Source organism: Schistocerca serialis, chromosome 2 (genome assembly GCF_023864345.2).
Source record: "Schistocerca serialis cubense isolate TAMUIC-IGC-003099 chromosome 2, iqSchSeri2.2, whole genome shotgun sequence".
Classification (NCBI taxonomy): Eukaryota; Metazoa; Arthropoda; class Insecta; order Orthoptera; family Acrididae; genus Schistocerca; species Schistocerca serialis.
The window spans coordinates 308,199,274-308,226,494 of NC_064639.1; the positions used below are offsets into that span (position 1 = coordinate 308,199,274).

The 27,221-nt window shown below is 43.1% G+C and overlaps 1 protein-coding gene across 1 annotated transcript in view; it reads right to left on the reverse strand.

The window, feature by feature from the left end:
• Window positions 1–512: 512 nt before the first annotated feature.
• Window positions 513–27,221, reverse strand: part of LOC126455929 (trypsin-like) — a 48,570-nt gene continuing 21,861 nt past the window's right edge. Inside the window, exons 5-7 of the mRNA XM_050091688.1 lie at window positions 26,650–26,763; window positions 15,208–15,372; window positions 513–698 (exon numbers count right to left, since the gene is read on the reverse strand). Of these exons, the coding sequence (XP_049947645.1) occupies window positions 513–698; window positions 15,208–15,372; window positions 26,650–26,763 (465 nt within the window). The remainder of the gene's footprint in view (window positions 699–15,207; window positions 15,373–26,649; window positions 26,764–27,221) is intronic.

Below are 27,221 nucleotides of genomic sequence, written 5' to 3' on the forward strand. Positions count from 1 at the left end.
TTTTTGAGCCTCAAAAAACAGGACAATCCCGTTTAATCGGGACGTATCGTCACCCTAACTATAGTGTTTGTAAAAGTGTTCTTGTTTATGTTCGTTTATGTGTATATAGGGTAAAGCAGATGACTAGCTATTGAATGTACGTGTGTCACTTCCACATTAATGTGATTTTTGAGTAATTTGAATCAAAATTTCAGGAATTTCCAGAAGGAAAATCAAGACAAAGAATTAAAAAAGTGAGAGAACGAAGTGTTTCTGGAAACCAAGAAAGGAACTGAAGACCAAACGAATTTATTACAATGGTTGATTTTGGCTGGTCATAGGTTGCTAAATCGTAAGGAGGATAAAATAAAGTTTTAAAACGAATAAAAACATTGTCGATGTATGGGCCTTTATTGTTATATTATTATGGATGGGAAATTTTGATTGGTAATAACCTGTAAGCTCGGTTACAAATTCCGTGGAACACGTGTGTTACTTTTGAACGAGATGTGGACGGTCAGTGCTGCAGGCAGCTACTGTTGCAGTTTCTTGAGAGATATCTCTGCGTAACTGGCAGCGAGCGTGTCGGCGATCCAGTCAGAGTAGGTGGCCACGTCGGTGTAGACACCAGGGTAGTGGGGGATGCCGCACACCTCGTCACCCCAGGACACCAGCCCCGTCACCGCACCACCACACGTCATCGGTCCTCCACTGTCTCCCTGCAACACATCGTACTGGTTTAGTATTTGCAAAATATATTTTCCCTTTTCAGTACTTTTTTTTCACAATTAATACCTTATATGTGCTACCATAGGTATCTCAAAGGGGATCTATTTTCAAAACACTGTAGAATCAGAACCATTGCTCAGAATGGCGTCCAATTTGAACAACATATTACTGGCGCATGGGGAAACGTCATGAAATAATTATAAAAAAAGTAACGAAAATGTGCAAGTATCAGAATATACACACCAACAGACGCACAGCACACGGCTGTTACTCAGTTTGCGTCCGAGACCCTCAACATGACAGTCTCCATGAAGGATCGCTCGCTGCTGGTATAGAACTAGAACGGTGAATGTGGACATGTAGCCCTATGAAAGTTCCGGACACTTAAGGGTATAAAAGAGGCATTGTTCCAATGTTTGCTAAGGGTCTGGAGAAAATGATTACAAAAATTCGAAAAGACAGCTTCTTTTAGAATCCAATGTGGCAGAGTCAGAAAAGCAGTTGATCCGACGTCTGTTGGAGATATGGGCACAGCATTGCAGGAGGGTTCGAACAATAGTGTGCAAACATCCAGGGCACAGGGAATTGCCCGAACGTTGGAGATGCCTGTGAGCACGGTGCATAAAAGCCTACGAAACACCCTCCATTGCTGTCCATACAAAATCACCCATGTTCAGGAATTGCTTGTTGCTGACCTACCAGCAAGACAAACGTTTGTTCTGGTAGTTCTTGTTCGCATGGAAATGGATAATTAACGGCCAGGAACATTCTGTGGATAGACGAAGTCCATTTCTCTCTCCAACGACATGTCAGTACACAGTATTCCAGAATAAGGGCTATGGAAAACCCACACGCACATCAGCCGGTACCAGCATGGTTCTGCGAAGGTGACTGTGTGGTGTGGGTTGACGGTATAGTTTATAGTAGAACCGTATTGTTTCGAGGAGATGAGTCCTGCGGGTCAAAAAATGGTTCAAATGGCTCCGAGCACTATGGGACTCAACTTCTGAGGTTATCAGTCCTCTAGAACTTAGAACTACTTAAACTTAACTAACCTAAGGACATCACACACATCCATGCCTGAGGCAGGATTCGAACCTACGACCGTAGTGGTCTCGCGGTTCCAGACACTGCGGGTCATGTTACCCGTACCGTCACTGGTGAACGCTGTGAGAGCCTTAACGCGCACCAACGTCATTCCAACTCTTCAGCAGCGTGGATAGGATCACTTTTAAGCAAGAATGGCGCTCCTCTGCACATTGCACAGCCAGTGCCGGAATTTCTAGAATTAGCAGCCAATATTTCCCCGCAGCCTGGCTGTCCAGATCACCTGATCTTAATCCGTGTGACTTCTGGCTGCGGGTTTATCTGAAAGATGTGTTCCGTGCTCCAATTACGAACGTAGCGGAATTGAAGACATGTACTGCGCAACGCATTCTGAACGTCAGCCCCGAGACGCACTGATCTGCTGTGGAATATCCTATTTCCCAGTATCAACTTGTGGCAGAAAATGGTTGACAGCGCACTGAAAAGTCTTGCGCCTGTCTCAGAACAATTAGAAACCGATATCATTGCTGCTTTTATGCTGTTTTTGGCCTCAGTACTATTAAGAACCGATGTCATTTTGATTTTTATACGGTTTTTGGCCTCAGGACAATTAAAAACAAATGTCATTGTGCTTTTTATGCTGTTTTTGGCCTCAGGACAATTTAAAACCGATTTTCCCCATTCGATGTGGTACGACCGTGCCGCGATGGATGGGCTTACCTAAGTAACAGCGCCACAGCTGTTGACTGCCGAACTTGTGCAGACGTGCATATTTAACAGTATGGACGATGTAGTGCGCAAATCAAAACACAGCAATTCATCTGTCATTTGTAACCAACCCCATTTACGTTAAGACACTTGCAGCGCCATCTATTGGTAAAGTTTTCTTTAATTTTTTTTTCTTCCGTGACATTTTTCCCTGCGTTTATTAATATGCTGTTCTGAGCAGTGGTTCTCTTTCTACAGCGTTTTGCAAAAGCCAGGCGAGTTTTTATGCTCGAAAGAATAGATAAGCAGTTGTTAACATCATACTTAGACAATGAATTGGCGGCACTTAGATCCTGTGTCATGGACGTAAAGGAATAGTGAGCAAAGTTTAAACTGACTGTAAAACGCGCTGTGGAGAACTTAGGTGTGGAGTAAGTGAATTAAGAATGGGATAAGACTTGCCGCGGTTTATCAACAAAATTCAGAAAATCTTGAGATAATAAAGATTGTTGCACTCTCGATTTAAAAAGAAAAAAAAAGAAAAAGAAAACCGGCTGGAGTGGCCATGCGGTTCTAGGCGTTACAGTCTGGAACCGCAAGACAGCTGCGGTCGCAGGTTCGAACATGGATGTGTGTGGTGTCCTTACGTTAGTTAGGTTTACGTAGTTCTAAGTTCTAGGGGACTGATGACCTCAGAAGTTAAGTCCCGTAGTGCTCAGAGCCATTTGAACCATTAAAAAAAAAAAAAAAAAAAAAAAAAAAAAAAAAAAAAAAAAAAAAAAAAAAAAAAAAAAAAAGAACCATCAAAATTTCGGAGGGCAAAAGTTAGCAGAAATTAGTGCGTCTACAAAAAGATAGATGCACAAACTATAAGACAACTTCCACTGTCATACCTTAGAGAAACATCTAGCTGATAGTCGTAGAAAATTCTCGTGTTACGTAGAATCACTAAGCGGGTAGGAGGCTTCTATTCTCTCACTCGTAGACAGTCTGGTGTAGCAATAGAAGACAACGAAAAAAGGGGAAGTTCTAAATTTTGGGTTTAAAAAAAAATATTCACGCAGAGGCCATAGAAATAGGGATCCCTGGCGTCGTAAAGCAGCTGCAAATAAGTTCCGATGTCCACTTGGAATCCAGTTTTACAGCGTCCGGGGAGCAAGGAAGGTGCCTCCACGTGTGCATTTTACTTACATGCTACATAGAAGAAAGTAAAATGCCGGCGCTCCCCGGAAACGTTGCCCAATCGGACAACGGCCAAACCTTCCACCACCGGAAACCAATGCAATCAAAAGCCAAAAACAAAAACAGGTCCTCTTCAGAGCCAACCCTGACGTTCTCCAGCCTGAACGTCGAGGGAATCACCAAGAATAAAGAGGATGTAATATCGCAACTATGCCAATCAGAAAAGTGGGACGTACTGTGCCTGCAGGAAACGCATAGAGATGAAACAGCAAACAGACCCAATATCAAAGGAATGCGCTTGGCAGTAGAAGCACCTCACAGAAGGTATGGGAACGCAATATTTACCAGACGCAAGATGCTGCTCTCTTACACGAGTAAGACAACCACCAACAACATTGAAGTGTTAGCCATAGAGAGTGGATCATTTACAATTTGCTCCGTATGTAAACCCCCCGGCCAGAACTTACACATTTCAACGCCAGAAAGCTTCAACAACCAAAGGACTCACTTTGTTGTGGGCGACTTTAACAGCCACAGCACCACCTGGGGCTACGACGAGACAGACGCCAATGGTCAGCTGCTAGAACAATGGGCTGAGGCAAATAACCTCTCACTTCTCCACGACCCCAAGCTCCCCTGCTCCCTCAACAGCAAAATTTGGAAGCGAGGTTACAATCCCGATATTTGCTTCGTCAGCCAGAGCATCTACAACACCTGCTACAAAAGAGTATATGATGCAATCCCAAAGACACAACATCGACCTATTGGAATCCAAGTCTACTCACCAATCAAAACAACCAAAATACCTTTCCGTAGGAGATTCAACTTTAAAAAGGCTAGGTGGTCAGAATATTCCCAAGCGCTGGATGAGGAATTAGCCAGTCTGACCCCAACACCAAATAATTATCCTATCTTTGTTGAGACTTTGCGAAAGGTATCCAGACGCTATATTCCTAGGGGCTGCAGACCACACTATACCCCAGGGCTCTCAAATGCCTCAAAGGACATCCTGGAGAAGTATCAAGTATTGTTCACGGAAGACCCATTCAGCGACGAAACCGTCACCTGCGGCACAGCTTTATGTCAGCCCTCAGCGGCGCACGCGAGAAGAAGTGGATAGTAACCCCAGAAAGAATGGATATGTCCCACAGTAGCAAGATAGCCTGGAACCTGATTAAGAAACTGGATGGTGACCCAAGGCTAAGCAAGGCCCCGGCCAACATCACTCCAAACCAGGTGGCCAGCCAACTCCTTCTAAACAGCAAGTTCAACTCCAAACGTAAGAAAACTAAAATCACATGCCTACTGCCAACGGAAAACACCAACTTCCAGAAACCATTTTCCATGAGAGAGTTGAACAATGGCATAAATACCATGAAGAATGGGAAAGCCGCTGAGTTTGATGATATTTGCGTGGAACAGATTAAAAACTTCGGCCTTGGCGCCAGGGACTGGATACTTGGACTTTTTAACGTGTGCTGTGAAACCTTTCAAATCCCGAAACTGTGTAGGAAATCAAAAGTGGTGGCTCTCCTTAAACCCGGGAAGGACTCAGAGTCTCCGAAGAGCTATCGACCCATAACCCTTCTCTGCCACCTCTTTAAGCTCTATGAAAGATTGATCCTCAACAGAATAGAGAAGATCGTTGACTCGAAGCTAATTCCACACCAAGCAGGTTTTAGACCTGGAAAGTCCTGTACCAGTCAAATTCTGGTATCGACGGAACATATCGAGGGTGGGTTTGAGAATAAACTAATCACCGGGCTGGCACTAGTCGACCAAGTTCCGCCTATGAAACAGTAGATCACCGAACACTACTGCATAAAACCTACGAGACCCTGAAAGACTACCACCTAGTCAAGATAATCGAATCCCTGCTCCAAAATAGACAGTTCTTCGTAATGCTTGGGGGGAAAAAGAGTCGATGGCGGAATCAGAAAAATGGGCTCGCCCAAGGGAGCGTGTTGGTGCCAATCCTATTCAACATTTATACAAATGACCAACCAACTCCAGACAAAACCAAAACTTTTGTATATGCAGACGACCTGGCAATAACAGTTCAAGGCAACAGGTTTGAAGCCATCGAGGAGAAACTAGAAACCGCCCTTTCTACAATGTCAACCTACTACAAAAAGAATTCTCTAAAACCCAATCCCTCCAAAACTCAAGTGAGTGCATTCCATCTGAACTCGAGGCAGGCAAAGTACAGGCTCAGTGTTACCTGGGATGGGACATTACTAGAACACACAGATACTCCCACCTACCTTGGCGTCGTGCTGGACAGAACATTGACATACAAATATCATTGCGAAAAAACACGCAAAAAAGTAGAAGCACGAAATTCCCTAATAAGAAAGCTGTCCAATAGCAAATGGGGAGCCAAACCTACCGTGGTCAGAACTTCAGCCCAAGCTTTGTGCTTCTCAACTGCCGAATATGCCTGCCCAGTATGGTGCAAATCCGCCCACGCAAAAAAGATAGATATTAGCTTGAATGAAACATGCAGGATAGTGACAGGCTGCATGAAACCAACCCCCATAGAAAATCTTCACAGGGCCGCAGGTTTCACAAACCCTGACTCACGTAGGAAAGCCCATGAACATACCGAGAAGCTAAAACAAACCTTTGATGCTCGTCACTCAATATTTGGCCTAGTGTGTGGCCCCAGCAGACTCAAATCCAGACGCCGTTTTCTAAGTTGCGCCTTAGATGAGCCCCCCATCTACTATCCACTAAGAGAGGACCCACCAAGCGGCGTTTCTGGTGATTGGAAAACCTGGAGAATGCTTAACCGCATCAGAACTGGGGTGGCTCCTGTGAAATCTAATCTGATCAAATGGGGGTTGTTGGACGAAAATGACGACAAATGCGACTGCAGCACTCGACAGGACATAGAACATTTTCTACAATGCCCTGCCTGCCCCCACAGATGCACCCTCGACGATCTATGGCTGGCTAAAGAAGAAGCATTGGACATTGCCCAATACTGGGCAAACAAATTGTAGTTTCCGGACACGAAAAAGTAAGTTTCCAGCGTCCGCCTCATACCTAGCTTGTGCATTTACTGTGAGTCTCTCGCTCAATGCAACGTATAAAGCGCCCGCATCTCGTGGTCGTGCGGTAGCGTTCTCGCTTCCCACGCCCGGGTTCCCGGGTTCGATTCCCGGCGGGGTCAGGGATTTTCTCTGCTGGCTGGGTGTTGTGTGCTGTCCTTAGGTTAGTTAGGTTTAAGTAGTTCTAAGTTCTAGGGTACTGATGACCATAGATGTTAAGTCCCATAGTGCTCAGAGCCATTTGAACCATTTGAACGTATAAAGCGACTGGAAAAAGGCGCAGCCGCCTCCCGTGTGTAACAATTGTAAAAGAGTGGACCCCCAAAATTACGGACCAACGTTCTTAACGTCGCTGTGCTACATAATTAAAAAATATCAAATTAATATTAACTTGAAACAGAAGAGCTTCTGTCAACAAATAAGCACGGACATAGAAAGCATCGCTTGAGTGACAGTCAGTTTGTCCTCTACTCGCACGATATTCCGTGAGCTACGGATGGAGGGCAGCAGGTAGATTCCATATTTCTAGATTTCCAAGAAGCCTTTGTCACAGCGTTACACTGCAGACTGTTGACAGAGATCCGAGCATAAGGTATAGGTTCTCAGATATGTAACTCGAACACACTGTAAGTAATGGAACCCAGTACGTTGTTCTGGACTGTGAGTGTTCATCGGAGAGAAAAGTATCGTCAGGAACGCCTGAGGGAAGTGTGAGAGGATCCCTTTTATTCTATATATAGGCAATCTCACGACTAGGGTAAGGAGCAGTCTGCGACTATATGCTGATAACGCTGTACTGTGCGGAAAAGTAGCGCCATTGAGTGACTAGGTGTAGAAGCACACAGGATGAGGAATATTGTTTTAGAGATGTTACTGAAAATGTTGTCCGTTTACTTTAATGCACAAATTGCATGGATAATGGTTGTCTAACACGGCCAAAACAATCAGGTGTTCACTTGTAAAGGCTGCAATTTCAGCCAAACGGACAAACAGTTTTTCAATGGTGTTTACCAGCATGTCTCCCCCAAAAAGAAATCCACAGAAGTGAGATCGAGAGAAACTGGCGGCCACGGTACTCGCCCACACCTCCCAATCCAACAACTGGGAAAAACATTGTATAAATGTTCTCAGACATCACCGGCAACCTGTGGTGGAGCCCCGTCATGACGGAACTACAATCGTTGCCTGACGGGACACTCTCCAACGTCTCCGACTGTACTTCGTCAAGACAGTTTTCCTCATCTACCGTGTTGGGCAGAAGATACGACCCAATTACATGGTCGTGAACGGTACCAGCGCACACATTTATGGTAAATCTATTGAAGATAGAACACACGAATTGCCTTAGAATTTTCCAACTCTCAGGCATGGTCCTTGAGGCTACACACGTTTGGAAGGCAGAGACGTTTACAGTTTGGTGTAGATACTACTGACGGAATCCCAAGCTCTGGGGAAAATCATCAGCTGGTAGGTGTTGTACTTTCCGGTGCTTCAATGGGTTCATGCACGTCTCGTGTAAGACGTTTCACATGTTGCACTGGCGTTGGAGGAGTTTAGTTCCCTGGCTGGCGCTGCGGTTGCCCTCAGTTCGCTGTAACACGGCTTCCTCAAACTGAATTGTTCGCACGCTACTGGACGTACCTGTCTTCCGTCAGTCGGTCAATGTGACGTGATACTGTAGAGCCTGCCTGAATATCATTCTCCATAGTCAATTAACTCATTTAGTGTGCAATCATCCATCAAGAACCTGTAAACATCACTAGAAACTTTTGTGTAAACAAAATACAACATAAACAGTAATAATGTAATTCTTTAACTAGTGCTGTGGACACTATTAGCTGTAAGATGTAATTGTGTTGTAAGTAGATTCCAGTGTCGTCATGTTTCACACAAAGCAGTCAAAGCAAGTGTGAGGGATTGCGTCAATGAAGTTCAGCGTCAAATCCTTTAAGGACGCTTAGCGGGGAGACAGAGTAGCTGGGCCATTTATGTCACATAGCACAAGCGTTTCTTTTATCTCCTCTAATAAATCTGCAATTTGTATACACCCTGTATGTAGATGGCAGGGAGGCAATTCTGACATTGGGGTTGACAACGAAAGCAAGGCTAAAGAAAAATCAACTCACGTACATAGGATTTGTCGACATGGAAAAAGCGTTCGCCAATGTAAAGTGGTGCAGGATGTTCCAAATTGTGAGAAAAACAACGGTACGCTACTAGGAAAGGTGGGTAACGTTCACTGTACAAGAAGCATGAGGGAACAATAAGACTGGAAGGCCAAGAACGTAGTGCTCGGATTAAAAAGGGTGTAAGCGTCTTTCGCCCCTGCAGTTCCTTCTACACATCGAAGAAGCAATGACAGAAATGAAAGAAAGGTTCAAGAGTGGAGTTAAAATTCAGGATGAAAGCATAACAATGATAAGAGTCGCTGGTGCTATTCTCAGTGAAAGTGAAGAACAATTACAGGATCTGCTCAATGCGATGAACAATCTAATGAATACAGAGTGTGAATTAAAGAGTGAATCGAAGAAAGGCGAAAGTATTCAGAAGTAGCAGAAATGAGAACAGCAGAAACTTATCATCAGGATTGATAATTACGAAGTAGATGAAGTTAAGGAATTCTGCAACCTAGGCAGCAAAAAGCCCACGACTGACAGAACAAGGACATGAAAAGCGGGCTAGCGCTGGTGGAAATGGTATTCCTAGCGAGGAGAAGTCTACTAATATCGAACATGGGAATTTGAGAAAGGAATTTCTGGGATTGTACGTTTGGAACACAGCGTTAAATAGTAGTGAAACATGGACTATAGGAAAACTGGAAATTAAGAGAATCGAAGTATTTGAGATATGATGCTACAGAAAAAATATTGAAAATCTCCGGAGAATCGGCGAGGACGGAAATATATAGAAAACACTGACAAGAGGAAGAGACAGGGTGGTAGGACATCTCTTAAGACACCACGGAGTAACTCCCATGGTAGAGGGGAGGAAGACAGACTGGAATTCATCCAGCAGATAAGTGACGACGTAGGTTTCTAGTGCTACACTGAGACGAAGAGGTTGGCACAGAAGAGGAACTCAAGATGAGTTTATTTCATGTTACTCCCCTTTGATGAGTGCTAATGTATTATTTTTATTCCGTCGAGCACGGTTTTTCTCGGTCATTCTGATATTATTTTTGTATTTCAGAGTTTTAGTTTTCAGTGCTCGCCAAACATTGTTTGAATAATTCGTTGGATACCCTGGATTTAATCATGATAAAGATACCATTTTAAATCGTTGAATCAAGAAGGACACCTTCATATTCATAGAAACAATGGACAAATATGTTTGTACATAATACTTTTACATTTGACAAGCTGGTGTGTAGTGATCGTGAGGGTAGTGGGGTGTACATCTACATCTACATCCATACTCCGCAAGCCACCTGACGGTGTGTGGCGGAGGGTACCTTGAGTATCTCTATCGGTTCTCCCTTCTATTCCAGTCTCGTATTGTTCGTGGAAAGAAGGATTGTCGGTATGCTTCTGTGTGGGCTCTAATATCTCTGATTTTATCCTCATGGTCTCTTCGCGAGATATACGTAGGAGGGAGCAATATACTGCTTGACTCTTCGGTGAAGGTATGCTCTCGAAACTTTAACAAAAGCCCTTACCGAGCTACTGAGCGTCTCTCCTGCAGAGTCTTCCACTGTAGTTTATCTATCATATCCGTAACGCATTCGCGATTACTAAATGATCCTGTAACGAAGCGCGCTGCTGTCCGTTGGATGTTCTCTATCTCTTCTATCGACCCTATCTGGTACGGATCCCACACTGCTGAGCAGTATTCAAGCAGTGGGCGAACAAGCGTACTGTAACCTGCCTCCTTTGTTTTCGGATTGCATTTCCTTAGAATTTTTCCAATGAATCTCAGTGTGGCATCTGCTTTACCAACGATCAACTTTATATGACCATTCCATTTTAAATCACTCCTAATGCGTACTCCCAGATAATTTATGGAATTAACTGCCTCCAGTTGCTGACCTGCTATTTTGTAGCTAAATGAAAAGGGATCTATCTTTCTACGTATTCGCAGTACATTACACTTGTCTACATTGAGATTCAATTGCCATTCCCTGCACCACGCGTCAATTCGCTGCAGATCCTCCTGCATTTCTGTACAATTTTCCATTGTTACAACCTCTCGATACACCACAGCATCATCTGCAAAAAGCCTCAGTGAACTTCCGATGTCATCCACAAGGCCATTTATGTATATTGTGAATAGCAACGGTCCTATGACACTCCCCTGCGGTACACCTGAAATCACTCTCACTTCGGAAGACTTCTCTCCATTGAGAATGACATGCTGCGTTCTGTTATCTAGGAACTCTTCTATCCAATCTCACAATTGGTCTGATAGTCCATATGCTCTTACTTTGTTCATTAAACGACTGTGGGGAACTGTATCGAACACCTTGCGGAAGTCAAGAAACACGGCATCTACCTGTGAACCCGTGTCTACGGCCCTCTGAGTTTTGTGGACGAATAGCGCGAGCTGGGTTTGACACGACCGTCTTTTTCGAAACCCATGCTGATTCCTACAGAGTATATTTCTAGTCTCCAGAAAAGTCATTATACTCGAACATAATACGTGTTCCAAAATTCTACAACTGATCGACGTTAGAGATATAGGTCTATAGTTCTGCACATCTATTCGACGTCCCTTCTTGAAAACGGGGATGACCTGTGCACTTTTCCAATCCCTTGGAACGCTACGCTCTTCTAGAGACCTAAGGTACACCGCTTCAAGAAGAGGGGCAAGTTCCTTCGCGTACTCTGTGTAAAATCGAACTGGTATCCCATCATGTCCAGCGGCCTTTCCTCTTTTGAGCGATTTTAATTGTTTCTCTATCCCTTTGTCGTCTATTTCGATATCTACCATTTTGTCATCTGTTCGACAATCTAGAGAAGGAACTACAGTGCAGTCTTCCTCTGTGAAACAGCTTTGGAAAAAGACATTTAGTATTTCGGCCTTTAGTCTGTCATCCTGTGTTTCAGTACCATTTTGGTCACAGTGTGTCTGGACATTTTGTTTTGATCCACCTACCGCTTTGACATAAGACCAAAATTTCTTAGGATTTTCTGCCAAGTCAGTACATAGGACTTTACTTTCGAATTCATTGAACGCCTCTTGCATAGCTCTCATCACAATACATTTCGCTTCGCGTAATTTTTGTTTGTCTGCAAGGCTTTGGCTATGTTTATGTCTGCTGTGAAGTTCCCTTTGCTTCCGCAGCAGTTTTCTAACTCGGTTGCTGTACCACGGTGGCTCTTTTCCATCTCTTACGATCTTGCTTGGCACATACTCATCTAATGCGTATTGTACGATGGTTTTGAACTTTGTCCACTGATCCTCAACACTATCTGTACTTGGGACAAAACTTTTGTGTTGAGCCGTCAGGTACTCTGTAATCTGCTTTTTGTCACTTTTGCTAAACAGAAAATTCTTCCTCTTTTTTAATATTTCTATTTACGGCTGAAATCATCGATGCAGTAGCCGCTTTATGATCGCTGATTCCCTGTTCTGCGTTAACTGGTTCAAATAGTTCGGGTCTGTTTGTCACCAGGTCTAATATGTTATCGCCACGAGTCAGTTGTCTGTTTAATTGCTCAAGGTAGTTTTCAGATAAAGCACTTCAAAAAATTTCACTGGATTCTTTGTCTCTGCCACATTTGAGTCTCCCAGTCTATATCCGGTAAATTAAAATCTCCACCCAGAACTATTACATGGTGGGGAAATCTACTCGAAATATTTTCCAAATTATCCTTCAGGTGCTCTGCCACAACAGCTGCTGAGCCAGGGGGCCTATAGAGATATTCAATTTCCATGTCTGAGCCTGCTTTAACCGTGACCTTCACCCAAATTATTTCGCATTTCGGATCTCCATCAATTTCCTTCGATACTATTGTACTTCTTATCGCTATAAACACGCCTCCCCCTTCACTGTCCAGCCTGTCTCTGCGGTATACATTCCAATCTGAGTTCAGGATTTCATTCTGATTACGTCTGGTTTCAGCCAACTTTCTGTCCCTAGTACTGTATGGGCATTGCGACCGTTTATTAATGAGAGCAGTTCTGGGACCTTTCTATAGACGCTCCTGCAGTTTACTATTAGCACATTAATATTGTTATTCCCTGTTGCATTTTGCCTACTCCTACCTTGCCACGCCTCAGGAGGCGTCTTGTCGGGCCTAGGGAGGGAATTCTCTAACCTAAAAAACCCACATGTGCACTCCACACGTACTCCGCTACCCTTGTAGCCGCTTCCTGCGTGTAGTGCACGCCTGACCTGTTCAGGGGGACCCTACATTTCTCCACCCGATAGCGGAGGTCGAGAAATTTGCACCCCAGATCTCCGCAGAATTGTCTGAGCCTCTGGTTTAAGCCTTCTACTCGGCTCCAAACCAGAGGACCGCGATCGGTTCTGGGAACGATACTACAAATAGTATATGTAATGTGAAGCGACTTTTAACACTGAAGGATAACATATGGAAAAATTGAAAAGCATAAGATCCAAGTCATCCCTAGCAACATTAGGCTTTTGTTCCTATAATTTTATATATCACATTATAGTGTGATTCTTGGCTTTCGTATTTTTGGTATAGTCAGTTTCAATTACTGTTGATCGGGACGTATTCATTGTTCATGTATCAAGTTTCTGATAATGTGTTCTGTTTATTGAAAAAAAAAGTGGTCATTGAAAACTGAAGTAAAGTAACGTTTCTCTTTCGTTGTTGCGTTACGTGTCAAGTTAATGAATGACTTTCTGTTTTGAATTATTACAAACTGTTCAGTCTTAGAGAAATTAAAATATTTTGTCATGTACGGCGTTCTCAACCGAGCTCTCGTGCATGCATTGATTGTTATTGCTTACAGCTGTTTCAGTATTCACATTCATGTTTCCACTCAACATAAACAGTTCCATAACTTTTGTTCAAAGAGGAGCTAACGACCACATTATTTTCATGTAACATTTACAGCTCTGCTGCCGGCCGCGGTGGTCTCGCGGTTCTAGGCGCGCAGTCCGGAACCGCGCGACTGCTACGGTCGCAGGTTCGAATCCTGCCTCGGGCATGGATGTGTGTGATGTCCTTAGGTTAGGTTTAGGTAGTTCTAAGTTCTAGGGGACTGATGACCATAGCTGTTAAGTCCCATAGTGCTCAGAGCCATTTGAACCATTTGAACAGCTCTGCTAAATTTCAGATAAAAAACAATAACATTCTCGATAACTACTCACAAATTAATCAGTATAATTGTAAAATTTTTCCGTTTAGTAGCTGTTAACGCAACGTGTTTCGTTGTTATAGTAACTTCAAGTATCACACTAATTCGCATTCTGCTAGTACAAAAGTCTTCGGAATAGATGCCTTCCTGAAACCTGCAGGATTATGTTACACGTGTCACTTCAGTAAAAGACGTTGCGAATAGGTTACAGATGTGGTAATCGTTGGGGTAATAGAAAAGGAGGTGAAATTAAGAAACATAGTTCAAGAACTTGTTAAAGTGGTGTATAATTATGCTTCTCACTTACCACATCATTGTATTCCTGTGTCGACCGGACGGAAGATTTAAACCTTCCTTTTCATATACTTACTATCCCTATATGCTATATGAGTAGCGAGGGAAGGATTTCCTGGATCACCAGACGACCCTTTGAAATCGATCACCACAAAGTACCCTTTACTTTAGGTTCATCTGGCCTCTGTGTAGTGAGTATGAAAATAACCTACATCGATAGAGTTTTGGAAACCGCCAGGAACGCAATTCAAGCTTGATCTGCGATATTAAACATTAGTGGTGTCAGGACATGTTTTTTGAGATTATTCAGTAGCCCTGTGGGGGCCACACAGTGACAGTTTTTGGCTAATATTGGCATGGTTCTTTTGGTTTTGGTTTTCTCCATAGCGTCATCTTGGTAAGCTCTTTTCAACATTAAAACAGTTTCAACAACATTTTTACCGAGTAGAACACAAAATTTTACAGCTAAACTTCGTACACTGAAACTTGGCTTCATAAAAAACGAAACACGAACAAAACTGCGCAAGCAAAAACAATCATTGCAGGTGAACGGAACAAGCCAGGTCGACAACACAGGCGGCACTGAACTGGCAATGAATGTCTCTGTACGTGCCTATCGTCAGAAATGCTGAGTACACAAGCTCCAACGACGGCAGTGTTATTCCGGTTTTCTTGGCTACCCCCTCCTACAGTGGCATGAATGTACTGCCAACCTTACGCGTCCCTCAAGACAAGACACGCGGAACACACCGTTGCGGACGCATTGTACTAACGAGCCTTAGACGATCGTGATTCTGAGCAAGAGCTCCTGATTGTCCCATTCGTCAGCGCCCATTGTTACGCATCCCTGAAACCAGAGTCACAATGGGTTCGTTTCTATGCGAGAAACAGCACGTTGTTGACCCAGTCAGAAACACTTGTCACATTGTTCTGTTCGGCTACTCACGTTACAGGAGTCCTTTCCTCCTTCCTCCAGTCCGGCACAGATGTTGTCCGCTCGTACTTCGGCGTCAGGGTCGTCGTAATTGGCGTACAACTCGGCGCACTCGTCTGACAAAATCAGTGGCAGATCTACGGCTTGTAGGATCGCAGGCAGCACATAATATCCGTCCTGAAACACAAAACGAACGGTATTTGATAATCACACATCCAGCGCATCTGGAAAATAAATACGCACGTGAGTGCGTTGATGGTGGCTGTCGATCTGGGGAGATGACAGTCTCACTGCCTCGACGAATGGAATTGTTCTGTGAAATTACAGGCCATGATCTCGTCGGAAATTGTGCAGGGTACCGAAATCGTCGCCAAAATTGCAAAAATTAGTTTGCCCAAAGAGTGTAGCAAGCATATTGTATAGTAATTGACCAACTGGTAGGTTCATACCTGCGTTTTGGGGCCTGTGGCATATCTGTTAGTCCCTAGCAACAGTTGAAATGAGGATTTTCTCCCAGGGAACATTTTTCTTAATTAAGGTATTAGCGCGATTCTAATTTTTTGTGGCTTCTCTAAAAGAATTTTTTTAATATTCAGCAGATCTAAATATCAAGGGATTTTAACAGCTTGTATTTAAACTTGAACAAACCTAATTACTCGAATTTATAACACACCAACGACACTGATGAGTTTAACTGAACAATGTTTTCGTTTGTCATTTTCTTCAGCAATTTTGAATGTGTTGGGGCTTATTGGGCCTATTCTAAAGTGTAGTCGCGATTGTTACAGTACTGAGAGCCGGTTACAAAGATAAAAAATTCTCCAAATTTCCCATACTTAAATAAAAAGGTTTTTAAAATAACATACAGCTTTTGTTTAACTTATTGAAAAATTCATGTGTGTTCCGATTGCAAATGACATTATAAATAAATATGTAAACTGTATGACTCAGCCATGAACCATGGACCTTGCCGTTGGTGGGGAGGCTTGCGTGCCTCAGCGATACAGATAGCCGTACCGTAGGTGCAACCACAACGGAGGGGTATCTGTTGAGAGGCTAGACAAACGTGTGGTTCCTGAAGAGGGGCAGCAGCCTTTTCAGTAGTTGCAAGGGCAACAGTCTGGATGATTGACTGATCTGGCCTTGTAACATTAATCAAAACGGCCTTGCTGTGCTGGTACTGCGAACGGCTGAAAGCAAGGGGAAACTACAGCCGTAATTTTTCCCGAGGGCATGCAGCTTTACTGTATGATTACATGATGATGACGTCCTCTTGGGTAAAATATTCCGGAGGTAAAATAGTCCCCCATTCGGATCTCCGGGCGGGGACTACTCAAGAGGATGTCGTTATCAGGAGAAAGAAAACTGGCGTTCTACGGATCGGAGCGTGGAATGTCAGATCCCTTAATCGGGCAGGTAGGTTAGAAAATTTAAAAAGGGAAATGGATAGGTTGAAGTTAGATATAGTGGGAATTAGTGAAGTTCGGTGGCAGGAGGAACAAGACTTCTGGTCAGGTGACTACAGGGTTATAAACACCAAATCAAATAGGGGTAATGCAGGAGTAGGTTTAATAATGAATAGGAAAATAGGAATGCGGGTAAGCTACTACAAACAGCATAGTGAACGCATTATTGTGGCCAAGATAGATACGAAGCCCACACCTACTACAGTAGTACAAGTTTATATGCCAACTAGCTCTGCAGATGACGAAGAAATTGAAGAAATGTATGATGAAATAAAAGAAATTATTCAGATTGTGAAGGGAGACGAAAATTTAATAGTCATGGGTGACTGGAATTCGAGTGTAGGAAAAGGGAGAGAAGGAAACATAGTAGGTGAATATGGATTGGGGGACAGAAATGAAAGAGGAAGCCGCCTGGTAGAATTTTGCACAGAGCACAACATAATCATAACTAACACTTGGTTTAAGAATCATGAAAGAAGGTTGTATACATGGAAGAACCCTGGAGATACTAAAAGGTATCAGATAGATTATATAATGGTAAGACAGAGATTTAGGAACCAGGTTTTAAATTGTAAGACATTTCCAGGGGCAGATGTGGACTCTGACCACAATCTATTGGTTATGACCTGTAGATTAAAACTGAAGAAACTGCAAAAAGGTGGGAATTTAAGGAGATGGGACCTGGATAAACTAAAAGAACCAGAGGTTGTACAGAGATTCAGGGAGAGCATAAGGGAGCAATTGACAGGAATGGGGGAAATAAATACAGTAGAAGAAGAATGGGTAACTTTGAGGGATGAAGTAGTGAGGGCAGCAGTGGATCAAGTAGGTAAAAAGACGAGGGCTAGTAGAAATCCTTGGGTAACAGAAGAAATATTGAATTTAATTGATGAAAGGAGAAAATTTAAAAATGCAGTAAGTGAAACAGGCAAAAAGGAATACAAATGTCTCAAAAATGAGATCGACAGGAAGTGCAAAATGGCTAAGCAGGGATGGCTAGAGGACAAATGTAAGGATGTAGAGGCCTATCTCACTAGGGGTAAGATAGATACTGCCTACAGGAAAATTAAAGAGACCTTTGGAGATAAGAGAACAACTTGTATGAATATCAAGAGCTCAGATGGAAATCCAGTTCTAAGCAAAGAAGGGAAAGCAGAAAGGTGGAAGGAGTATATAGAGGGTCTATACAAGGGCGATGTACTTGAGGACAATATTATGGAAATGGAAGAGGATGTAGATGAAGATGAAATGGGAGATATGATACTGCGTGAAGAGTTTGACAGAGCACTGAAAGACCTGAGTCGAAACAAGGCCCCCGGAGTAGACAATATTCCATTGGAACTACTGACGGCCGTGGGAGAGCCAGTCCTGACAAAACTCTACCATCTGGTGAGCAAGATGTATGAAACAGGCGAAATACCCACAGACTTCAAGAAGAATATAATAATTCCAATCCCAAAGAAAGCAGGTGTTGACAGATGTGAAAATTACCGAACTATCAGCTTAATAAGTCACAGCTGCAAAATACTAACACGAATTCTTTACAGACGAATGGAAAAACTAGTAGAAGCCAACCTCGGGGAAGATCAGTTTGGATTCCGTAGAAACACGGGAACACGTGAGGCAATACTGACCTTACGACTTATCTTAGAAGAAAGATTAAGGAAAGGCAAACCTACGTTTCTAGCATTTGTAGACTTAGAGAAAGCTTTTGACAATGTTGACTGGAATACTCTCTTTCAAATTCTAAAGATGGCAGGCGTAAAATACAGGGAGCGAAAGGCTATTTACAATTTGTACAGAAACCAGATGGCAGTTATAAGAGTCGAGGGACATGAAAGGGAAGCAGTGGTTGGGAAGGGAGTAAGACAGGGTTGTAGCCTCTCCCCGATGTTGTTCAATCTGTATATTGAACAAGCAGTAAAGGAAACAAAAGAAAAATTCGGAGTAGGTATTAAAATTCATGGAGTAGAAATAAAAACTTTGAGGTTCGCCGATGACATTGTAATTCTGTCAGAGACAGCAAAGGACTTGGAAGAGCAGTTGAATGGAATGGACAGTGTCTTGAAAGGAGGATATAAGATGAACATCAACAAAAGCAAAACAAGGATAATGGAATGTAGTCTAATTAAGTCACGTGATACTGAGGGAATTAGATTAGGAAATGAGGCACTTAAAGTAGTAAAGGAGTTCTGCTATTTGGGGAGCAAAATAACTGATGATGATCGAAGTAGAGAGGATATAAAATGTAGGCTGGCAATGGCAAGGAAAGCGTTTCTGAAGAAGAGAAATTTGTTAACATCCAGTATTGATTTAAGTGTCAGGAAGTCATTTCTGAAAGTATTCGTATGGAGTGTAGCCATGTATGGAAGTGAAACATGGACGATAAATAGTTTGGACAAGAAGAGAATAGAAGCTTTCGAAATGTGGTGCTACAGAAGAATGCTGAAGATTAGATGGGTAGATCACATAACTAATGAGGAGGTATTGAATAGGATTGGGGAGAAGAGAAGTTTGTGGCACAACTTGACCAGAAGAAGGGATCGGTTGGTAGGACATGTTCTGAGGCATCAAGGGATCACCAATTTAGTATTGGAGGGGAGCGTGGAGGGTAAAAATCGTAGAGGGAGACCAAGAGATGAATACACTAAGCAGATTCAGAAGGATGTAGGTTGCAGTAGGTACTGGGAGATGAAAAAGCTTGCACAGGATAGAGTAGCATGGAGAGCTGCATCAAACCAGTCTCAGGACTGAAGACCACAACAACAACAACATGACTCAGCCGGCCGGTGTGGCCGTGCGGTTAAAGGCGCATCAGTCTGGAACCGCGTGACCGTTACGGTCGCAGGTTCGAATCCTGCCTCGGGCATGGATGTGCGTGATGTCCTTAGGTTAGTTAGGTTTAATTAGTTCTGATGACCTCAGAAGTTAAGTCGCATAGTGCTCAGAGCCATATTTTGTATGACTCATGTGAATGTGAATCCGTAAAACTTTATTATTTCACGTTTAATGTTCTTTCCAAAGGAAAAGGAAGTCTTTAACATAAGCAGAAGAGAAACAACATCAAAGATTGCATAATAATACTAAGAAGAAGGGAGATGATGCTGAAATTATTGTACAAAGATGAAATTGGGCGAAATAGTCGTAAGTGCTGCCACCTGGCGGACACAAGGCGAAACCTTTCGCTCTGATTGTGAGTTGCCATTACATTAATGTTGTCTTCGTTAATGTTGCTGCTACAGACGGTTGATTTCTTACGAATATTTCTGCGTTCCTTAATGAGTGTGAAATTCAGTAAGTTGCTAATTCCTTAATATTGTCACGTTCAAGTTATATCTCTTTGTTTGGCATGTTTGTCTGCTATAAAATTACCCTTTTAAGTTATATTTTCGTCAATAATGAATCCGAATTGTGCTTCACGGGCAGTTTATTTTATATACGGAATACTAAAGGATACAAATATACATGTGTACTCTTTTCTAAAAAAAAAATATAACAGTTAATTCTTACATTTCTGAAATTGGCCTTGGCGTTATACGGAAGTATTATTGAGCCACTACCTTCGAGAGATAAAAGTTAAAGTTTTACAGCCTTACTATAGGTCACTTTTGTTTCTGTTTTCTGCCACTGAAAATGGGAAACGAAATCTTTTACTTTAGGGATATTACACTTATCATTAAATTAAAAGCGAACTGGAGTGCTTTAGACTTTGATTTTGGCCAGGATTTCAGTGCAAATATTCCACTGTGCGTCGGAATGAGAATGTGATACAGGCTCGTCACGTGTTCCGGACCAGATCATTGGGGACACACACACGGGGTACTCCACGTCTGAAGTCATTTAGGCAAAGAACTTCCTACGCCCACAGTAGTATATCTCAGTACGAGCGCACTGCGACTCCCCTCGACAATTCTTTCAGACTGTTGCAGCTACTTTCGCACAGTGAATGCTTACTTGCAATGGTATTTACGTAGTCTCACCAGGTGAGGCGTGTATAAAACTCAGTTACATCCACCGAGATGTCTTACCTTTTAGACTGGACTTGCACACACTTTTACATAGAAAGTAACGTCAAGAAGTGAGCGTGTAGCATCAGTTTTATATTATAATAACATCAATACAAAACAAAAAGTGTGGGAAAGGAAATAAAGGTTAAAGAACGTGAAAGAAAGACAGTCTTTTAGAATTGCAAGAATGAAACGTTTGATGGAATTTATCATAGGGGATAAGCTTTTTCTCCAACGAAACAGCCAATTGTTGTACTGTTTCTCTGACCGCTGTAATTTATTTTGTACACCGGGGCCTGGGGAGTAAAACGTGAGTTAAATTTATCTCAAGACTACAGGGGTTAGTTTAGCGAGGAAGCTTGCGACCCCTTTTACATAACGAGAGAGCGTACTAGATAGCAACAGGTAAAGTCATGGCACGAGCTCCGAAATGACAGTAAGTAAGCGATCGTAGACTAAAATTATTCAACAGAGTAAAGACATAATCGCGTGATGAGATCCTGATAAGATTATGTGAAAGTGTGAACGAACTTGCTCCCTTTCTAGCAACAACAAATTGTTTATCGCCGAGGCCATGAAGGATACCAAGATACCTTTAACATAGACAAATGTAATGTATTGCGAATACATAGAAAGAAGGATTGTATGATTATATGATAGCGGAACAAACACTGGTAGCAGTTACTTCTGTAAAATATCTGGGAGTATGCGTGCGGAACGATTTGAAGTGGAATGATCATATAAAATTAATTGATGGTAAGGTGGGTGCCAGGTTGAGATTCATTGGGAAAGTCCTTAGAAAATGTAGTCCATCAACAAAGGAGGTGGCTTACAAAACACTCGTTCGACCTATACTTGATTATTGCTCATCAGTGTGGGATCCGTACCAGGCCGGGTTGACAGAGGAGATAGAGAAGATCCAAAGAAGAGCGGCGCGTTTCGTCACAGGGTTATTTGGTAACCGTGATAGCGTTACGGAGATGTTTAGCAAACTCAAGTGGCAGACTCTGCAAGAGAGGCGCTCTGCATCGCGGTGTAGCTGGCTGTCCAGGTTTCGAGAGGGTGCGTTTCTGGATGAGGTATCGAATATATTGCTTCCCCCTACTTATACCTCCCGAGGAGATCACGAATGTAAAATTAGAAAGATTCGAGCGTGCACGGAGGCTTTCTGGCAGTCGTTCTTCCCGCGAACGATACGCGACTGGAACAGGAAAGGGAGGTAATGATAGTGGCACGTTAAGTGCCCTCCGCCACACACCGTTGGGTGGCTTGCGGAGTATAAATGTAGATGTAGATGTGTGTTAAAAAAAATAAAAAATAAAAAAAAGGAAACCCCGCTATTCCCGTTTTAAAGAGGTTCATCGGGCAAATGTAATAGTTATAGACCTATTACGCTGGCGTCAGTGTGTTGCAAAGTTATAGAAAATGTTTTATACTTGCGTGTTAGGTACTTTTTTGAGCTCCTCTATGCAAACCAACATTGATTTCACATGCAGGAATGATGTGAAACAGCTCACTCTATCCGTCTGTGTGATCCAGAGCGTTGTAGACAACGTCACCCAGATTGATGTGGTGGCTCTTGAGCTCCGAAAAGCATTCCATACAGTTTCTCACTACAGTTCAGACTTACAGAGTAGCTGGCCGGTCCTGTGACTGGATTTAGAACTTACTTGTAGACAGAACTCAACATATCGTTCTTAAATGGACGGATATGGCAGACGTAACAAGTTATCCTGAAGTACATCTGCATCTACATACATACTCTGCAAGCCACCATACGGCACGTTGTCACTAGTCGTTTCCTTTCCTGTTGCATTCGCAGGTAGAGTGAGGGACAAACGGCTGTCTGTATGCCTCAGTATGAGCCCTAATTCCTCATATCTTGTCTTCGTGGTCCTTACGCGACGTATATGCTGGCGGCTGTAGAATCGTTTTGCAGTCAGCTGGAAATGCTGGTTCACTAAATTTTCTCGTCTGCCCTCCAGGGATTCCCATTTGAGTGTCCGAAGCAACTTCGTAACATTTGTGTGTTGTTAGAACATACCAGTAGCAAATCTAGCAGCTCACCTATGAATTGCTTCGATGTCTTCCTTTAATCCGACCTGGTATGAAACCTAAACAGTCGAGCATTAATCAAGAATAGGTCGCACTAGCGTCGTATATGCGGTCTCCTTCACAGATGATCCAGTTTTCCCAAAATCCTCCCAATAAACCGGAGTCAGATTCGCCTTTGCTACCACAATCATCACATGCTACATCTACATCTACATCCATACTCCGCAAGCCACTTGACGGTGTGTGGCGGAGGGTACCCTGAGTATCTCTATCGGTTCTCCCTTCTATTCCAGTCTCGTACTGCTCGTGGAAAGAAGGATTGTCGGTATGCTTCTGTGTGGGCTCTAATATCTCTGATTTTATCCTCATGGTCTCTTCGCGAGATATACGTAGGAGGGAGCAAATATCTGCTTGACTCTTCGGCGAAGGTATGTTCTCGAAACTTTAACAAAAGCCTGTATCGAGCTACTGAGCGTCTCTCCTGCAAAGTCTTCCACTGGAGTTTATCTATCATCTCCGCAACGCTTTCGCGATTACTAAATGATCCTGTAACGAAGCGCGCTGCTCTCCGTTGGATCTTCTCTATCTCTTCTATCAACCCTATCTGGAACGGATCCCACACTGGTGAGCAGTATTCAAGCAGTTGGCGAGCAAGCGTACTGTAACCTACTTCCTTTGTTTTCGGATTGCATTTCCTTAGGATTCTTCCTATGAATCACAATCTGGCATCTGCTTTACCGACGATCAACTTTATATGATCATTCCATTTTAAATCACTCCTAATGCGTACTCCCAGATAATTTATGGAATTAACTGCTTCCAGTTGCTGACCTGCTATTTTGTAGCTAAATGATAAGCCATTTATGTATATTGTGAATAGCAACGGTCCTATGACACTCCCCTGCGGCACACCTGAAATCACTCTCACTTCGGAAGACTTCTCTCCATTGAGAATGACATGCTGCGTTCTGTTATCTAGGAACTCTTCTCATTCCATTACATATCGCTCTGCAACGTTTTGCCCAGATAGTTAAGCCACGTGACTGTTGCAAACAGTACACTACTACTGCTATGTCCGTACATTATGAGTTTGTTTTTCCTACTTATCCGCATTAACATACTTTTTCTTACATTTCTAGCCAGCCGCCATTCATCATGCCAACTAGAAATTTGGCTTAAGTCATCTTGTAGCGTTCTATAGTCACTCATCTTCGACACCTTTCCGTACACCACAGAATCATCAACAAACAACCGCAGATTGCTGCTCACCCTGTCCGCCTGATCATTTAGTCTTATATAGAAGATAATAGCAGTTCCATTACGCTGCCCTGGAGCACTCCTGACGATACCCTAGGGGAGTGTTATAGTGTCCATAAGGTTAACAATATACAGGGTGTTACAAAAAGGTACGGCCAAACTTTCAAGAAACATTCCTCACACAGAAATAAAGAAAAGATGTTATGTGGACATGTGTCCGGAAACGCTTAATTTCCATGTTAGAGCTCATTTTAGTTTCGTCAGTATGTCCTCCAACGTAATCAAATTGAAAATTTTCACAATCAACATGTGTGGGCTGACGAGAATCCGCACGCAATTGTGCAATCACGTCATCAACACAGATTTTCTGTGAACGTTTGGGCGGGCATTGTTGGTGATGTCTTGATTGGGCCCCATGTTCTTCCACCTACGTTCAATGGAGCACGTTATCATGATTTCATACGGGATACTCTACCTGTGTTGCTAGAACATGTGCCTTTACAAGTACGACACAACATGTTGTTCATGCACGATGGAGCTCCTGCACATTTCAGTCGAAGTGTTCGTACGCTTCCCAACAACAGATTCGGTGACCGATGGATTGGTAGAGGCGGACCAATTCCATGGCCTCTACGCTCTCCTGACCTCAACCCTCTTGACTTTCATTTATGGGGCATTTGAAAGCTCTTTTCTACGCATCCCCGGTACCAAATTTAGAGACTCTTCGTGCTCGTATTGTGGATGGCTGTGATACAATACGCCAATCTCCAGGGCTGCATCAGCGGATCAGGGATTCCATGCGACGGAGGGTGGATGCATGTATCCTCGCTAACGGAGGACATTTTGAACATTTCCTGTAACAAAGTGTTTGAAGTCACGCTGGTACGTTCTGTTGCTGTGTGTTTCCATTCCATGATTAATGTGATTTGAAGAGAAGTAATAAAATGAGCTGTAACATGGAAAGTAAGCGTTTCCGGACACATGTCCACATAACATATTTTCTTTCTTTGTGTGTGAGGAATGTTTCCTGAAAGTTTGGCCGTACCTTTTTGTAACACCCTGTATATAAATAATCTAGTGGAATGATAGTCAACATGGTCCCTACCGCCCACTAGTGGGATTTCCAGCTTACTTGGTGGACCGTTTGCGATAGGCATTCTAAGAACGTTTTCATTGGTTTTTCATAAAATTTTGACATAAAGTATTTGGTAAGTAATTATTCTTATATGTTTTAACTTGCTGTAACTCTGCTTTGTAAAATATAGTCACTTATCTACCTTAAAAATCATCATGGTTGAGAGAACGGTGGGCGATCAAAAATTTTTACTACTTCCACAGATACAAAAGTGGGCAGTAAGTAAGTAAAGGTCGACTACCCCTGATCTAGTGGATAACATCGGAAACTCCGCGAAATGATGCAGGGAGCCCTTGAAATGAACGATTGGTGCAAAACTAGCGGCTGGGCGTGGATGTAAATATATGTAACATACAGCGCGCAAACAGGTATGGACATCGACTGCTTTATGGTTACACAACTGGTGATGAATCATCGGATGCAGTAATAACCCTTAAAGCCCTAGGAATAACTATTGGGGGGGATCTAAAGTGGAACGAGCAAATAAAACTGGTGGTAGGAAAGCCAGATGTCAGGCTGAGATTCACCGGAAGAATCTTAAAAAAAATTAATTCATCCACGAAGGAAGAGCTTACGAAGCACGTGGTCGACAGATTCTTCGCGTGTCAGTCTGAGCTCCTTAGCTGGCATGGTTAATAGAAGAGGTACAGGATATCTTACGAACAACGGGTCGTTTCGTCACGGGTTCGATTAGCAAGCCCAAGAGCGTTACAGAGATGCTCACCAGACTCCAATGGTAGACACTACATGGGAAGCATTCTGTTTCACAAAGAAGTTTACTGGTATTTTTTCCTGCTGGCTTTCAAAGAGTTTTCCCACAACATATTACTTTCCCCCATTTCTACCTCGCGAAATGACCGAGAGAAGAATATTAAAGGAGTGCAGTGTGCGATTAGACTAGGAAAAGGGAGGAGAGGGAGAGGGGGTGGGGGATGGTAATAGAAGTTTCATCTGCCACACACCGTGAGATGGCTTACGAAACTTAGGCGTAAATTTAGCTCTGCCAGGGAGTTTCCTACTACAGTGTGCAGCTAGCACCTTACTTACTTCATTTCAGAGTGGCCTGCACTCGTAACGGAACTCACTGGTTCAGTATTACACAGAATTTTACCTGAAAATCTGGCAGATTAACACTGTCTGCTGGACCCAGACTCGAACCAGAACCTTTGCCATTCGTGGTCAAGTGCTCAACTGACTGAGCTATCCAAACATGATTCACGACTCCCCCTCCACATCTGAGCTTTACTTAGCCCAGTACCTCAACTCCCACCTTCTAAAGCTTCCAGGTGTGAGTTTTGGTGGAGAAGAACTTGTGTGAAATTTGGAGGGTAGGAGATGAGCAACTGGTGGAAGTAAAGCTATGAGGGTGGGTCCTGAGTCGTTCTTGGATAGCACAGTCGGTAGTGCAATTGCACGAAAAAAGCAAAGTTCCAAGATTCGAGTCCCGGTTCGGCACACAGTTTTAAATTGCTGAGAAGTTTCAAATCAGCGCACACTACACTGGAGAGTCAAAATTCATTGTCGAGAGTCTCACCTGTTCAACGTACCCCCAGCCGGTGATGGTGCAGATGGTTCCCGCAGGAGGCGTGCTGTTCTGCAGGGTGGCTGCTGCCACGTAAGTCCCGTCCAGGTTGAAGCTCCCCGCCACCTGCTCAACATAATACGTTCACGTTCAGTTACGAGCAGATTCAGTTGAAGCAGCCAATCAGTTTTACAACTTCGAATATAAAACAGAAATTATGCACTAAACTAAACGCAACCAACAGTCATCCCTTTCTCACGAATGGATGTGTGTTAGATACACCGATCAAAGAAGAAGCGACAAACAGCTGAAACTATGCATTTAGAGCCATAACCGTGTGCAGACGAAATATGGGCTTCGAGGTCCACAGGTACTGCATAAGCAGTAGGAATGCGTAAGTGGTGTTTTACAAACACATTGAATATTAAATTGTCTAGTTAAAGGTAACTATAGCAGCTGCATTCACAACATTATCCGTTTTCACCATTTCTTAGATAGTCATCTTGCTCGTCAGATAAATATTGTTGGCCATCCTAGATGCAAAAAAGGAAACCAAGTGACAATGCACTCGAAGTTACTGCGAG